The 15,386-nt window shown below is 40.3% G+C and overlaps 1 protein-coding gene across 1 annotated transcript in view; it reads left to right on the top strand.

Moving 5' to 3' along the window:
* LOC127013877 (chloride channel protein C-like) overlaps positions 1 to 7,603 on the top strand; it is a 77,692-nt gene extending 70,089 nt beyond the window's left edge. The window contains 4 exon segments of the mRNA XM_050892936.1: positions 3,949 to 4,045; positions 5,053 to 5,148; positions 7,285 to 7,495; positions 7,575 to 7,603. Coding sequence (XP_050748893.1) covers positions 3,949 to 4,045; positions 5,053 to 5,148; positions 7,285 to 7,495; positions 7,575 to 7,603 — 433 coding nt within the window.
* The last annotated feature ends 7,783 nt before the right edge of the window (positions 7,604 to 15,386 follow it).

Below are 15,386 nucleotides of genomic sequence, written 5' to 3'. Positions count from 1 at the left end.
ACTTTTCATTCCTGACTTTCATGCCAAAACTGACATGTGGATATTGGGATAATAATGTGTTATCTTAATTAGGTGTATCTTCATGATGCATGCTTTTTAACAGATAGAGCATATGAAACTACTGCAACGCCTTGCCAGGCTATCTTTGAAATTAGATTCCCTACTTGAGGGTTTTCTTCCTTCTTAAATAAATAAAGAGTAAACGAACAATTGCAGAGTCCAAGTCTGAATCCTAGTACTTCCTGTTAAACCTCACAAAATAGTGCAAGAAACATGTTTGGTCTGCTTTTTAAGGCTTGATGATGTGATAGGAAGGATGTTGTATGTAACATCAAAGAGTGATGTTGTTATACCTCTGAAGCATGACTTCTGGAAGTCCAAGTGAAATAATGTATGTTCATTTTTCTCCTGAATATGGCAGTTTTTAATAGGCTTGGATTCTTATCAGAAATGTTCCAACGATTTCCTTCATTGTGTTTGCGTGTGCTTTTTTTTTGACTAGCCAAATTTCTCTCACACTTCCCAAAGCCCTGTTAAGTGACTCCCTGCTGGGTTTAGTTAAGAGCAGTGCCGAGCAAACTGCAAGCTGCCAAAACCGGCCAACAAACCACTGGTGATGAGCAAATGTTTCTGCTCTTTCAGCTCATGGTGAATGTTGCTGTTTTTTTAATTTCAGTCTATGATGTTCAAGTGGAAAATGGTGAAGTCTGGACTATGGACAGGCCTGAACAGTGTTTTGGACCTGAGCATACAGAGTCTGGCAAAGGATCAGAGTGGATCATAACTTTTGCACTTGACGTCTAGATATTCATGTTAGGATTAAAGTCTTGAGAGTATTCCTGGCCCGGTGATCATCCTTGAAATCAACTTCTTGGAGCTGTACGTGATGATCTCGGAGCAGAATTTAGATCTATGTATTTATATCTCACTTAGAACGATTACAGACCCGTTTGTGAAAGACCATAAAATATGAACCTTTAGAGGGCCCTGCAGAACAAAGTGTATAATGCACCAAAGGTAATTCATAGGGCATGACTGGATTCATTTCTTCTCTATGTCCTCTGCTGTAGTGAATATATTACGAGTATGTTGTTTTCCTCCCTTTCCTCCTCCAAATGTAGCCTGAGGGAAATAGATCTTGCCTGTTGTAGCATGCCTATACTGTTCTTTTTAGTGTGTTCTCATCATTGTCCTCAAACCCAAGTCCATTAATTGTCTATGCGACATGTCCATATGCTGGCATGCACAAGGCAAGAGGCTTAGGGCAAGCCAGTGACTTTCCCAGGAGGGGAGATGTGAGCCCAGGGCAAAGTATTTCCTCAGTGGAGTTTTCTCAGCAGTTAGCTCTGCTGCAATGTTGTGCTCTCCTTAGTAATCTGAAAGAGATTTTATGAAAACCAAAGCCAGTCAGATATTAAATTGAGACAAATAAATTTTCAATAGTTATGAAGGGTACTGAATTCCTTGTTTGTCCTGTGAATGGGATGTGCTTTAAAGGTGGGAGCAGGTGACAGACTCCTAGTATTCCTGGCTGTGCCACGGATTTTCTTCAGAACTGATGTTTTTCCACAAGTTATATTCACACTCAGGCCTTCACCTGTAAAAGGATGATATCTCTATCCCAGCCACACGCATACTTATTTATAAATCCCATTGAGAACCTTAGATGAGAGACCAAAGCCATGCCTGCATTAACAAAATGCAGATTTCAAGACTGGATCTACAGAGTGAAGCAGCTGTTTCAGGAGAAAGGGGACTGCTCTATAATGCTAACCAACTCATGGGAGGTGGAGGTGATAGGATAGTTTCCTTCAAATGTGTGTTCCAGATCTGAACTAAAATGCAGAGGTAGATGCTCTCACAGTATCTTGTTTTTAAGTTGGAGAAAAGGTGGACTACATAAAAGACCCAAAACATGTGAAACTGCAGTTTAATGTAACACATTGGAAACTAGTTTAATGTTACCTCTTCATGTGTGAGAGCTCAATGGTATTTCATATTAAGTTTACTGGTTTTTTTTCACTCTTTAGTTTTGATCCAGCTTCATCAAATGCAGGACAAAGAAGTATAGAATAGCGAAGGGGAGACTGTTTGGAAAGAAAATAATAGAACGACAACTAGCCTGCTGGTCAGGGCAGCCAGCAGGAATGAGGGGGGACCCAGTTGTACAGACCCCTGTTTATTCAGCATGGAACCCCTCCAACAGGAGAAATTAAGACATGCCATACATAGCCACTAATGTGCTTGTTATGAAGGAGAGTGTGGAGAAAGGGCTTGAACCTAGTTCTTCCACATCCTGTCCCTAGGGAGGTCACTAAGCACCAGCTTTTGGATCTGGCAGGCACGTGATCTTAGTGTAAGTCCTCTGCTGTGGAGTGCTAATCTCACCTTGAAGCAGACTAATCTTTCCCAGGAGACATTATGTTAAAACTAGTAAATTCCTATAACAAGTTTTGGTTTGAACAAATCAATATTTTGGGACACAGGAATATTTATTTGAAAAATTCTCGGCTTATACTTGGTGTTCCAGTCACAAAAGCCACTTTGTACCTCATTTGTATTTCTCTGATGCCCTAATGAAGATTGTGTGTCTCCTCTCCTCTGGGTCCCTCAAGCACATCATTTAGCAGTGTGTTGCACATCTTTGTACTACTGTAGTAGCTCCTAGTTGTAATCACAGACCAGGGCTAACACGATGTTAAGTATGTTGCAAAACAAAAAGCTTTGCAGTGGTGCCCAAGGTGTTTGTTATCTAAATATATGTTAAAAGGCTGGAAGTGGATAGTGTGGATGGAGTGTGTGCGTGTGCGTGGAGCAAGGAAACACTAAGATATAAATGATAATTTAAAATATATTGCTTGTCAAGGCTTTATACGTGTAGCGCAGAAGGGGAGAACTCTAAAAAAAGATTCGAAATTATATACTAATTGATAAAGATATCCATTTTCACAGGACTAAGCAAGAATATTAAATGTCTTAATGAACTCTAGAGTGCAGTACTGTGAGAGAAGTGATGATTTAAAATATGACAAATTTTTTGCAGATCTTGTATTTTAATGTAGATGTTACTTAAGAAGGATGTGGGAAGCAACAACACAACAACAGTCTCTCTACGTATACTCAGATAATTGTATTTGCTTATTATTGGTATTGTCTTGTTGGGTGCAAAGTAGTGCATGAGCTGGTCCTGCCAAGCAGATTGATCCAGGTCAAGAAGAACTTGTAGGATAGGTGATGTCCTTTAATCTAATTAGCCAAAACTAAACCAGAAAACACCTGTGTGATGCTGCTATTGCTGATGGAAATTTAGGAAGGTGAAATATGTGGTCAGCCCACTAATAGTCTAGAATCATAGAATCATAGAATATCTCAAGTTGGAAGGGACCCATAAGGATCATTGAGTCCAACTCCCTGCTCCTCACAGGACTACCTAAAACTAAACCATATGACTAAGAGCATCGTCCAGATGCTCCTTGAACTCTGACAGGCTTGGTGCTGTGACGGCTTCCATGGGGACCCTGTTCCAGTAACCGACCACCCACTCAGTGAAGAACCTTTTCCTAATGTCCAACCTGAACTTCCCCTGATGCAGCTTCATTCCATTTCCTTGTGTCCTGTCGCTGGTCACCAGAGAGAGGAGATCAGCACCTCCCCCTCCGCTGCCCCCCTTGGGGAAGTTGTAGACTGCGATGAGGTCACCTCTCAGCCTTCTCTTCTCCAAGCTGAACAAACCAAGTGACCTCAGCCGATCCTCAAGGCCTTTCAGCATCTTGGTCACCCTCCTTTGGACACACTCTAATAGTTTGATGTCCTTCTTATATTGAGTTACCCCAAACTGCACAGAGTACTTCAGGTACCATCATATATCTGATGCTAAAGCATTGTGTACTTGCGTTTTAAAATTTGCCCCTTACAATGTATGTAGTCCTCTTTCATCTCCAACCTTAGGTTAGAGCTGTGCATGCTGCTGGAGAATGAGCACATCTTTGAACCAGAGACAAATGATGAGTCTTTCTCCTCCTCTCATCCTCTCTCCTATGAGAAGGTAACCTCTTTTCTTTCAGTTCTTTCCTTGTTTAATCAGCATGTATATTGGGTGAGTTAGGAGGAGCTCTCCATGAACGAAGAAATGATGTAATATATGTGGTTGAGATAAAGAAGTGGTCAGGTACAATTTAAATTAAAGGATGACCAGAGACCTTCCAGGGACAGCTGTCATAAACTGTAATGCCACTCAGAGTCTGGAAGTTGTGCAAGACTGCTGGCAAAGAATTTCCTTGCTCAGATAGGCTGTTCCAACCTTCTCTCTCTCAACTTCTCTATGGATAGCAGAATTAGTATAATATTTAATTCTGTATGGGATAGCACCTCTCTGAATGATGAGTGTTTATAAAAGCTTTCAAACTTGAAAAGCATGTAGCATTCTTCCCTTTGATAGGCGACTAAAGGATTTTTAGGAATAGTAAACATTAAGCGTGGTAGAAGAAAATCGTATGTTACCAAGGCAAGACTGGTAATGTAGTTCTGAGCAATTTATACAGGCACAACTGGAAAGTCATCATATATTACTGAAGCTTGGTCTGCACATGGGAATCTGGCTGACAAAACAATGTTGAGAAGGAGCAGGGCAATTATGTATGGGATGAGGTGCCAGGATACAAATAGGTACTCCTATGGAAAAGGGCTGAAGCTGAGCTGATGGCTGATACCAGTTTTGTTGCATTTTTCTGCACTATGCTATCATGTAATTACTACTTAGTGTGTGAATTTTCACAGCGTGAAAAAACTCATCCCTAAGCCAATATAACTTACATTGTCTTAATAGAGATACAGTTATACTAAGGGAAAAAAAAAATCTTTTTGTAAGTAAAGAATGTTTTATTTTAAATTGCTAATTTAAGCCTTATTGGCAAAAGAATTTATAAAGTTTGGACAAGCTCTGCCAGTGTAGCTCTGCTAGAAAACTTTTTCTTAAGAGTCCAACTGGAAAGCTTTTGAACCTTGAGTTCTAACGTGCAGCGCAGAAGAGAAATGGATTCTTGCCTATTCCAGATAACAGTGGAGAAGCTGCCCAATCTGTCGCGCCTAACCATGCTGCTGAATCGCTACACTACAGATCCCCGGTATCAGCAACTCTTCATCAATCTGGTAAGACTGAAGCCAACTCTAAAAACAAACATTTCCTCCATGAACAATGTGTTTGTTATATTTTCTCATTTGTTTATGATGGCTGTGTCAGCTGCACTGATTTACATAAACACTGCCAATCCTGGGACGTTACATTCTCAACAAAAGTAGCTGAGTACAAACAGCATTCCGAAGTTTTAATTCATATTGTATAAACATAACAGATGTTGATAAAATGAGCCAAAAAGAAAATACAACAAAGGAGACCATTTCAAGGGGGCTTTTGATTAAAATACATTCCAGATTGACAAAATGATACAATGTTAATGGAATAGATCATTTAAATGTCATTATTTGGCTCTTATAGTCCTATAAAGCAAATATAAAGCAACGCTTTTGAGATTTTAGGCTCCATTACGGTACAGTGCCTATACATCAACTTATAAATAAAGCTATATTTCTTTCCCCTTTCCTTTTTTTTTTTAATCCCTGCTATGACATTGCCACATTTATTTCCTAAATACTGTACTAAAATACCAGGTCCAAAAGCAATAATGTGTTTGGTATACTGAATAAGGCCTAAAATAAATATGTTATAAACAAAATAAATGTAGTTTCTGCCTCGGTGAATTTCCAGTCTACAGCATTGAAAGTGTGGGGGGGGGGGGGACGGACGACGGGACGGGACACACTGGGAAATCCAGGCCAGAGAGCCTTATTCGGATGAGTTTTATTTAAAAAGATATAAAATCTGCTCCTGTTTACTCATGTAAAGAAGATAGGACTAAGTTTGAGATCCATCTAGTCTGAATTCCTTGCTTTGAGAATAGCTAGGAGGAGAGAAAAGTTGTAAAAAACACAATGCTCCTAATATCCATTATCTAGTTTGGTTTAAGAGTTTCCTTTTAATAGATGGGGAAACTGAGGTGGGGAGAGGACACATGGCTTTCCAGAGGAGTTCAGTTCAAGAGGAGGTCATACATAGGAGTAGAAGCCAGCTCAGCTGAGACCCAGTCCAGTGCTTGCGCCATTGGGCCACACAACCTTTTTTGTTACAGGAAACCTACGGCACTCAATTAGGTTTCACATTGATACCTAACTTTTTAGTGCTTGATGTGATCCCTGAAGCACAAAGTTTAGTATCCCTTCCAACAACTTATTATCACTCATGAGAGCTCTGATAGCCACAGAAATATCCATTGTGAAGTTCTTGGGCATAATGATATCCTGTGACAGTGAGTTCCACAGCAAAAGTATATGTGGTATAGAAAGAGGAAACCTTTTTACCTTTAATTTTTTTCCTCCTTATGTCTTTGAATGTTTCGTCAGTCCTGTAAATGAAAGAGGGAGAAGAGATGTGTCCCTCTATACTGTGCATTTATTTATATTGTTTTATCATGTCTTTGTTTCATTTTTCCTCTGTCTGGGGAAGCATAATACACCTTCTTTGACAGAACTGGCCAAGTCATAAGAAGGATACTGCAGAATTATGTGAAAAGTAAAAACTTAGTGAACACCTATATAAGCTATAAAGACCAGCTTGGTTAACAATAAAATGGTCTCTAGCTCTGTTCCTAACAAGAAACAGTTACAGCCCTCGTAGTTTTCAGTGACCAGAGTTTAGTACTTGCAGGCCCTCTTCTTCTCAGAGCCATATGATTGTTTTCTTTGTCCTCTTCCTCGCAGTCTGTGTTTCTATGTGAATTGACTTTTATAAGCATTTACTGCAAAATATTACAGGATGTCATAAATGGTTGTGTAATGAGATAGCAGCTATAAAAAATCTTAAGACTTAATAAATATTGGGGTCACTGACTATTTCCAAGTAAAAACTCAGACCATATCAATGGAGCTCAACTTTGCTTTTCTAGCTTGTGAGATTTGGGTACATTCCAGTCATAATAGTTTATTTAGAGTGAACCTGATGGTTTACCAAAAAAGAAAGTGTTTTTTTACTATGGTATTTCCTGATGTTTTAGGTATAATTGGGGATGGGGAACAGGGAGAGAAGAACTAATGTTCTTATTGGCTCCTGTCCCTCAAGCCTGCTACCTCTCTCTCCCCAGCCTCCTTCCTCTGCCTCTCCTTCCCACCCCTGTGGCAGGGGTGCACTCATGCTTTTGTGTTCTCCCTATGTCTTCTCTCTTTGCCTTACAGGAACCATACATAAACAAATCTGCAATGTCAGTCCAAGCTCATTTCTCGCTGCAACGCACCTACATCATCTTTCGCACCCTGGGGCTGCGCCACCTCACTGTTGTTGACCCGCAGAACCGAGTGGTTGGGGTGATCACCAGGAAGGACCTGATGCCTTTCCCACTGGAGGAGAGGCTCAGGCTCCAGCTGGCGCCACAGAGCCCTGATGCGGGTGAGCAGCCCCTGGATTCAAGGCCATGGATGCGTTCTTAGGCTTTGTCACTTCCTTTTGAGCCCATGTTCTTCTGCAGGAAAAAATAATCAGAGCTTTTCCACTTGATCCCTTCTGGAGAAGAGATGCTTAAAAGCTGTTGTACCTGGACATGTGGGATTGTAGCCCAGAGCTATGTCTCTTCAGCTGTATGGTGATTGCAAAATGAATTAATTTAAATGCTTGTGAGACAAAATAAGAATTCATGTGTTTATGGAAGATGTACATAAAATCAGATGTGAAGGGTGGATGTCAAGAATGCTTTTGTCACACTGTGTCTATGCCTCCCAATGAAAAAATGTCATAACCATTAGCAGCAGTTATGTTGGCAAAGCCTTTCAGTGAGGACTAAATCTTCAGCCTCTGAGTATCTGCCTGTTATCAACGTTTTTATGTTGAAATATGTATGTTTAACTGAGAGAAAATATTGCCTTGAGAGAGGTGGGCAACTGAAAGGAAAAAGGTATTGGCCTTTCTTATTGGCCTATGTGTATTAGAAATTGAAAGGGAGAATTGTATGTAAGAGAAAGATATCGACTGTGGGGCTCCTGCCAAATTCCCTTCACACTTCTCAGTGAGAGAAACTTGACATGCTTTTCTGTTGCCTACATTTCTTTCAATTTCTGCAACTCCTAGAATAGGCTCTCTTTCTCTCTTTCCACCTGATACGATAACATTTTTAGTTAAGTTCATGTGCAGTGATGTATGGGGCAAATTCTAATAATGGGGAAGCAACATGATAAATTGTGGGAGTAGTTTTTGTGTATATAGCCACATATTTACAAACTGAGCACAAATTAAATAATTCTTCATGATTTTGGAATCATACAATGTTTGAAACCTTGGACAGTCTTGTTTGTTAATAAATTAATGTGGACAATTTTTTGGATAAAGACGCTTTTAGATTTCCTTCTATGACTTTGTAATTGATGTTTAATTTTGTTCTGTTAAATACCAGAGGGATTCCCACAGATTTGGATATTAAAATCAAACATGTATGAAGGAATCCACCACTATTAATCTTGTTATAATGAATACCATGGAAAACTAGTAATAATTTACTGGTTATAAAAACTTGCCAAAATTCCTGAAAGTGAATTTCTGGTATTTGAATCATGCAGCTTTGAGTCTCCTATGAATCAAAGATTTGTTGGATTTTCTCCCATTTTCCTTGCTGGATCTTGTCTTTATTATCAATAATGTTGCTTTTGTAGCACCACAGAGAATGCACAGTGCTTTAAAACGTAAGTGTCCAGTCAATGCAAATAGCTGGCAGCCCAGAAACTTATGAAGGTACATGAGAAAGGCTCTTTAAATGGTCAGTTAAAATATGTCATATGCAGGGTGAGAAACGCTTTGCAAATCATCCATCCAAGAGACATGGAGGTGGATGTTTAGTTAGATCCTGTTACAGTTAGTAATCTTTTGTTCATCAGTACACTAGTAAGGTCATTGTCACTACTGATCTATGCCTCACCTACCTGAAAAATGCAAAGTTTTTCTTGAAGGAATTAGGGTTTGTGTGCTAGCAGAACAAGAGATCTAATCTAGAAACGCCTAGTGATTTCCCCTTAAGGCAGTGAGAATCTCTTCTCTTGATAACCAAATCTGAATAACCTTGCCATGAATTTGCATTTTTGGTTCAAAGCCCATTGCTGATTTCCTTTTCCTTGATTTGTTGAGTACACAAAGTATCACCCTTCTAAGACCTGAGTAATGTAATTTCTTTTTGCTTACAGTATCTGTGGCTAAATGACTCAGTACAAACCGTAGTTGGGGTGTACTTTGCACAGTATGAGGGCTGGAGACAGCCAGGATATCTGTAACTCGTTACACAACTTTGAACAGGTCACTTAAATGCTTGGCATATCATTTATTTTGCCTTTAAAGTTGGAACAGTGATATAGATCCACCATACTTACTGTGAAGAGTACATGTGTGAAAGGTATTATAGGAATATAAACTATTTACAATAATATTTTGTGCAGGCCAGTTGTAAAAAGCAGTGTGGGATTAGTTTCCTGCCCCCCGTCAGTAACAAGTGTAATTTCTAAGGAAAAGTTCACACAATTTACATGGAACTTCTCGTAACTGTGTTGTGAGTTGGGTGGGAGATGGCATGCTGCATTTTTACATACATTATTATCCAGTTCCATTGCTAGATGAGTTTTTTTGTAATATATGTGTGTTTGTGAAGACACACGAAACAGAATTCCTCCCAGGACTTCCTGAAACAAGTGTCCCCCTTATATTCTGGACTCCGGTGACAAATCCGTCTCATCACAAACCATAATAGCATAATACATATAGGAAAGTGAAAACAGATGAAATTTGTAGGAAGCTTTTCATTAATATGTGATTCTCATGATCCTTGTATAGAACAGGTCTCTAAGGAATGGCAGCAACAAGTAGTCATATCGTTTGACTCTTTGGCACAAGATACTTCTGTTTTTCTTCTTGTCTGCTTATAGTGAATGGTAAATGTTCTGCTATTTCTTCATATGATTTGAACTAAAGACTAGATAGAGCAAAGATGCTATTTTTATATGAAATACAGTTTGTTTATGAATTTTCACAATTCCTGAACACAAATCTCTGTGACAGAGATGAAGGGCTTCACAACAAAATTCAAGTCATTGGCATTATTTTTGGTTTGTGCTATGCATCTATACCTCTTTCATCTCACCCTCCTTTATGATAGTGTTTTCCTAACACTTCTTTCTCTCTTAAACTGAAATATGGCTTAAAATACAGGCAGAGTGAACTGTAGATCTAGGTTTGAAGTACAGCCATGCAAAATTCCCCCCATTCAATTAGAAAAAATGCTTTCACATTAGAAACATTAAACCATCTGTGTATTGCATATCCCTGTGAATGAGCATAAACTATTGTGAGAAGGTTTTTGTGGTATGCAGCTTTAATGTATGGTTTTACAGGTATCCTGTAATGTCTATGTGCTTATGCTAATGTATGTAACATCGGTGGTGTTTTTCCTGTCATGTGATACTTACATACTTTAGAGTTAATTGCCTAGTGTTTTTAAACTGCCTGGTTTATCACGCTGTAGAACCTTTTAATGTTTTCTTGTTTTCCAATTGATTCTTGCTTACATTTTTAAATGGGATGTTGTTCTTTAATCACATTTATTTGCTGACTGTGAACAGAAAAGCCTAAAGGAGGGGAGACAGATGAAGAAATTCTTAGTATCTACTTTATATAAAAATGATGACTTTAAGGATGCAGGGATCAACACTGCTAAAGGTACTAGTAATAGGATATGGTCTATCTTACCTCAAGGCTGAGATAGCCTTAAGCCAAAAAGCTAAACGGGAATGGAAATGTAACTGGCTGTACTCTGCAAGAGTAGCGCCTGGAAAATCACTGATGAGGAAGTGCTGCAAAATGTTACTGTTGTCTCTGCTGCCCCTTTTCACACAGCTTCAGCTAACAGAGCTGTCAGTGTACCTCTGGTGATCATGAAATCACTTAATGAAATGAAGTGTAACCAGCTCTCTACTAAACTAGTGGTTAATTAAGTGTGACCATCAAGTGATGGGAACCATAGTAGTATACAAGGGAATGCTTGTTCATTCCTGAAAGGCCTATTAACTAAGAGGAAATATGTGATCAGCACAGTTGTCTGAATATCTAGCATGGTATGGCGTGGGAATGCCAACATCAGAGTTCAAACGCATGGAGTTACTGCTGCTTACTTGAGGTACTGAACAAACCAGAATAACTTACACTTTGTGATTGTAATCAATGCCTAGCACACTTCTGAGGGGCCAAAGCAATGGAATCGTTGACTATCTTGCAGTATATCTCATTAAACTGGTGAATCTTGCTTGTCTGAGATCATAGATTGTGTGCAAAGACTCAACATTCTGCCACTGAGGCCACTCCTTACTCCATGCCAGCAGAGAAACTGTGAGGAATTACCAGTTTCTGCATATTTTATTTTGAAGGGGTTACAGAAAAGAATTTATATTTTTGTGCAGTTTATATTTGCAAAGAGCTCTGTGGATGTGAAGTCCCATGGCTTCTGCTGTAATGTTGCTATAATCACCCCTCTTGTATATGGTGGAGCCGAGATGTGGATATGAAGTAGCCTACTGAGGAGCGGAAAGTGAGTCTGTGGCAAATCTAAAAGGAGAACTTGACTCCTGACTTCTTTTCTTCTCAATATTAATCTCTTACTTGTAAAGTAGACACAAAAGTTAGCACTAAGGGAAGGCACGGCAAGTTGCGTGACTCACATGTCCTCTCACATTTTGTCAGCTTTGATATGCAGGAGAGAAGTGTTTCTAGTGTGATAGGGCTCTCCCTGGCATACAGAGCAAAGCCACCCATGCAACAGGGAGGGCTGTGAAGACTGCACCTGTGTGGGAGGCACCGTAGTCCTGTATAAGTGCTCTCAGTGAGAATGCAGCCTGGAAGCCTTCCTGAGATACACTGGGTACAGCTGGTCAGCACAGCAAAGGACGGGAACACTGCTGAGTCACTGCAGTGCAAATGCAGAAGATATGGGTTTCTGTGAAAGCATGAGATGGAAAACAATAAATGCACAAGACTTGGTATGTCTGGTACGTGTTTAGATGTATAGATGTGAACATGTATGTGTGTGTGTGTGTGTGCGCGTGCATATGCAGGTAAGGAACCTAACCGTTTTGGAACTATCATTTGTAATTTAGAAGACAGGCTAAGCACTGGATGAGGATATACATTTCCTTTTAGGAAAAAAAAAAAGGGGGAAGCAAACTATGTGTATCTTGAGCTTCATTACCCTACAATCATACACTACTACCTGTAGAAACCTTTTTAATCCTCAAGGGATAAGGAATAGGATAGGGATAAGTGTTGATGCTAGTTATGGGTTGAGAGCAGGGCACAGAGGTAAAACAGACAGAAGAGATTTAAAATAGCTTGGTGAATCAAGTGCCCAAGATAGCAGTGTCTTGCAGGACATACAAATAAGAAGGAGTGATATTTATCTGAAATGCCAACAACAGTATAAAACATAAACGTTATTCACAAAAATGCCATGACATTTCTTTAATCAGCCTGGGTGGGTTGGATCTCTGACAGAGATCTTCCTTGCACCTTCTCTTGAAGGTGAAGAACATCTAAAAACATCAGCTCTTTGAACCTAGGAAGCCGAGTTTCACAGAATCACAGAAGAATTTAGGTTGGAAGAGTCCTCTGGAGGTCGTCTAGTCCAACGCCCTGCTCAGAGGAGGTCTAACTAGATTAGCTAGCTCAGGGCCATGCCCAGTCAAGCCCTTGACACCTCCAAAGATGGAGAGCCCACATCTTCTATTCCAGTATTTGACCACCTTCATGGTAAAGTATTCTTATATTTAATTAGAATTTCCCATGCTCCAACTTGTGTCCATTGCCTATCATGGTGCACCTACAAGAAGAGTCTGGCTCTGTCTTCTCTGTACCCTCAGGTCAGGTAGTTTCAGCAGTCGGGTCTCCTCTGAGCTTCCTCTTCTCCAAGCTGAATGGACTCATCTCTCTAAGCCTCTTCTCATATGCCTGTGCTCCAGCCCCCTGACCAGTCTGGTGGCCCACTGCTGGACTTGCTCCAGTATGTCAGTATTTTTCCTGTACTGTGGAGCCTTCTCACCACCCCCAAACCAAGTTGTGCAGATGCCATGCTAATCTTCTTCTAATTCAAATTTTAGTATATATGCTGCCAAAGAGAACATGATTTCATTAGAAGATAAGCTAGAACAATTATTTTTTTAAAAAAGAAGAAACTTGGAGAGAATGGAAATGAAAGGCTTTTAACCCATTTCTGCCTCCTCCCCCATTACCCGGTGTGTCCTTATGTTCTGGTCTTTTTCTCAGCCCACAATTTTCAGGGGCTTCCTGCACTGTAAGGAAGTCTTCACAATCCCCTCTCAGCATCCTGGGAGAAGTATCTACATCAGCTTGGGCCCTTGGTTGTGTATGTCTCCTCTGCCTCCCTCAGAGCTCTCCTGTCTCTGCTTGTGCTGCAGCCTCCTCCTCCTTGTGCGTTTCTCCACTCCGTCTGACTTGCTCTGCACTCCAGAAACTTTTTCCCCGAAAAGTTGCTCAATTGCTCTTGGAAAAGCACAATTTCCTCCTCTTTCCAGAAGATGCCCCCTGACTGAGTGCAGCCACATTGTTCTCTGCTGTCTCTTGAAAGGAACATAATGCCTATTAGCACACAGTAACTCCAAACGAAGAAATTAAAATTATACACTCAACATGTTAACAGAAACATCCACAACATTGTTTTGAAAAATTATTTATTAGGGTCTGGCCATGATTTTGGAAATTACTCAGGGTGGTTTTATAACAGTCAAAAAACGTAAGGTGCTGTGTGTGAGGCTTTGGGGTTTGGACATATTTTTCCACAACTCTTTACATTTGTAAGCGAGAACATACAGCTCTTTTGACAGGAGGACTTGGGTGGGCTGATGGTTGCTGGATGCTGTAATAGGAGGTTGGCGGGACACAGAATGATAAACTTACTTGTCAACAGCCTCTCTGGCTTTCTCAGGACAGGCTGAGCTTTGTACCTCTGCATCTTGTTTCTCATGTAGTCCTTGGTAATTTCTCTGGTACGGGTTGATTTTCTGTTTGTTTGCTGCTGTTGTTTTTACGTCTGCCCAACACGGAACCCTTCTCAGCCACAGACGCTCATTTTGTATCTATTATTCCCTGCTTCATTATGTTGCTTCCCTCAGCCAGAAAGAATTCTCCCTAAATTGTTTGCACGTTGGTGGCAACGGAGATGGAAGACCAAAGAAAATAAAGAAGAGATCCACAGTAAATGTTGAAAATGGGGTCCTTCCAGTGTGTGGGATGGAAAATAAGGCTGCAAGCACCACTAGGGAGATCTCCAGTGGGGTGACCTCAGCAATGAGAGCCAGAAGAAGAGTTTAGAGAGTACCTCAAGAGGAAGCAGACCTATGGTTGCATCTGCATACAGTAAGGCACTTTCCCTGAAAAGCAAGCTACTGGCAGAGATGGAGGCCAGGTCAAAGGGCTCTGTAGGGCCCTTCTGGCCTCTGCGCCTGCATTTCCTTCCTGTGAGACCGAATTATTGTGTAGGGTTGGTGCTCACTAAGGTTTCCCATGGCATGGAGTTGGGATACTATTAAGATAGATGCATGGACCAGGGAGCTAAAACTATGCTTGGGTACTGCAGGCCAGATGCCTTAATGCCCCATCAGTTCATAGCTCATTTGTGGCCACTTTCTCTTTAATATTGTGAGCATTTGCTGTTTCTCTCTCATGCAACATCTTTTTATTTCCTATTAGTTGTGTATTAGTTGCAATGCAGTTGTATTAACAGCATTTTTCCACAATGAATTTCACAGTTATTTTCTCTCCATATTTCTGCTTTCTTTTCTTTTTTCTTTTCTTCTCTTTTCTCTTCTCTTTTCTCTTTTCTCTTTTCTTTTGTTTTCTTTTCTTTCTTTTATAGTTTGTTGGGCATTATTTCTTCATCCTTGCTACTGATTGCCTCTTCCTCATTGCTTTGTATGAGAATTCTTTTGTTTGCAGAAATTCAGGAAATTTTGCTTGCTTTATTTCAGAGCCTGGATATTGGCATAGAAAATGAATCACTTTTGATCTCTCCTTGGTTTTCCTTGTTACAAAGTCATTTTCAAGACTTGTGCCAGGCTTTGAGTGCTCCTGTTTTTACTTTTAAAACAGGGCTCTGAACTTCCATTGCCTGGCACTGCAGATGTGGTCAGAATGGCTGCCTTCCCTGCCCATTCTCTTGCTAATTACTACAGAGGTCCAGCCCAAGTGGGCTCAGAAAACACCTCCTTAAGGCTACCCAAGGCAAACTCGCAGCCCCACTGGGGTG

This window comes from Gymnogyps californianus, chromosome 2 (genome assembly GCF_018139145.2).
Source record: "Gymnogyps californianus isolate 813 chromosome 2, ASM1813914v2, whole genome shotgun sequence".
NCBI classification, from domain to species: Eukaryota; Metazoa; Chordata; class Aves; order Accipitriformes; family Cathartidae; genus Gymnogyps; species Gymnogyps californianus.
This window is presented reverse-complemented; position numbering and strand designations above follow the sequence as displayed.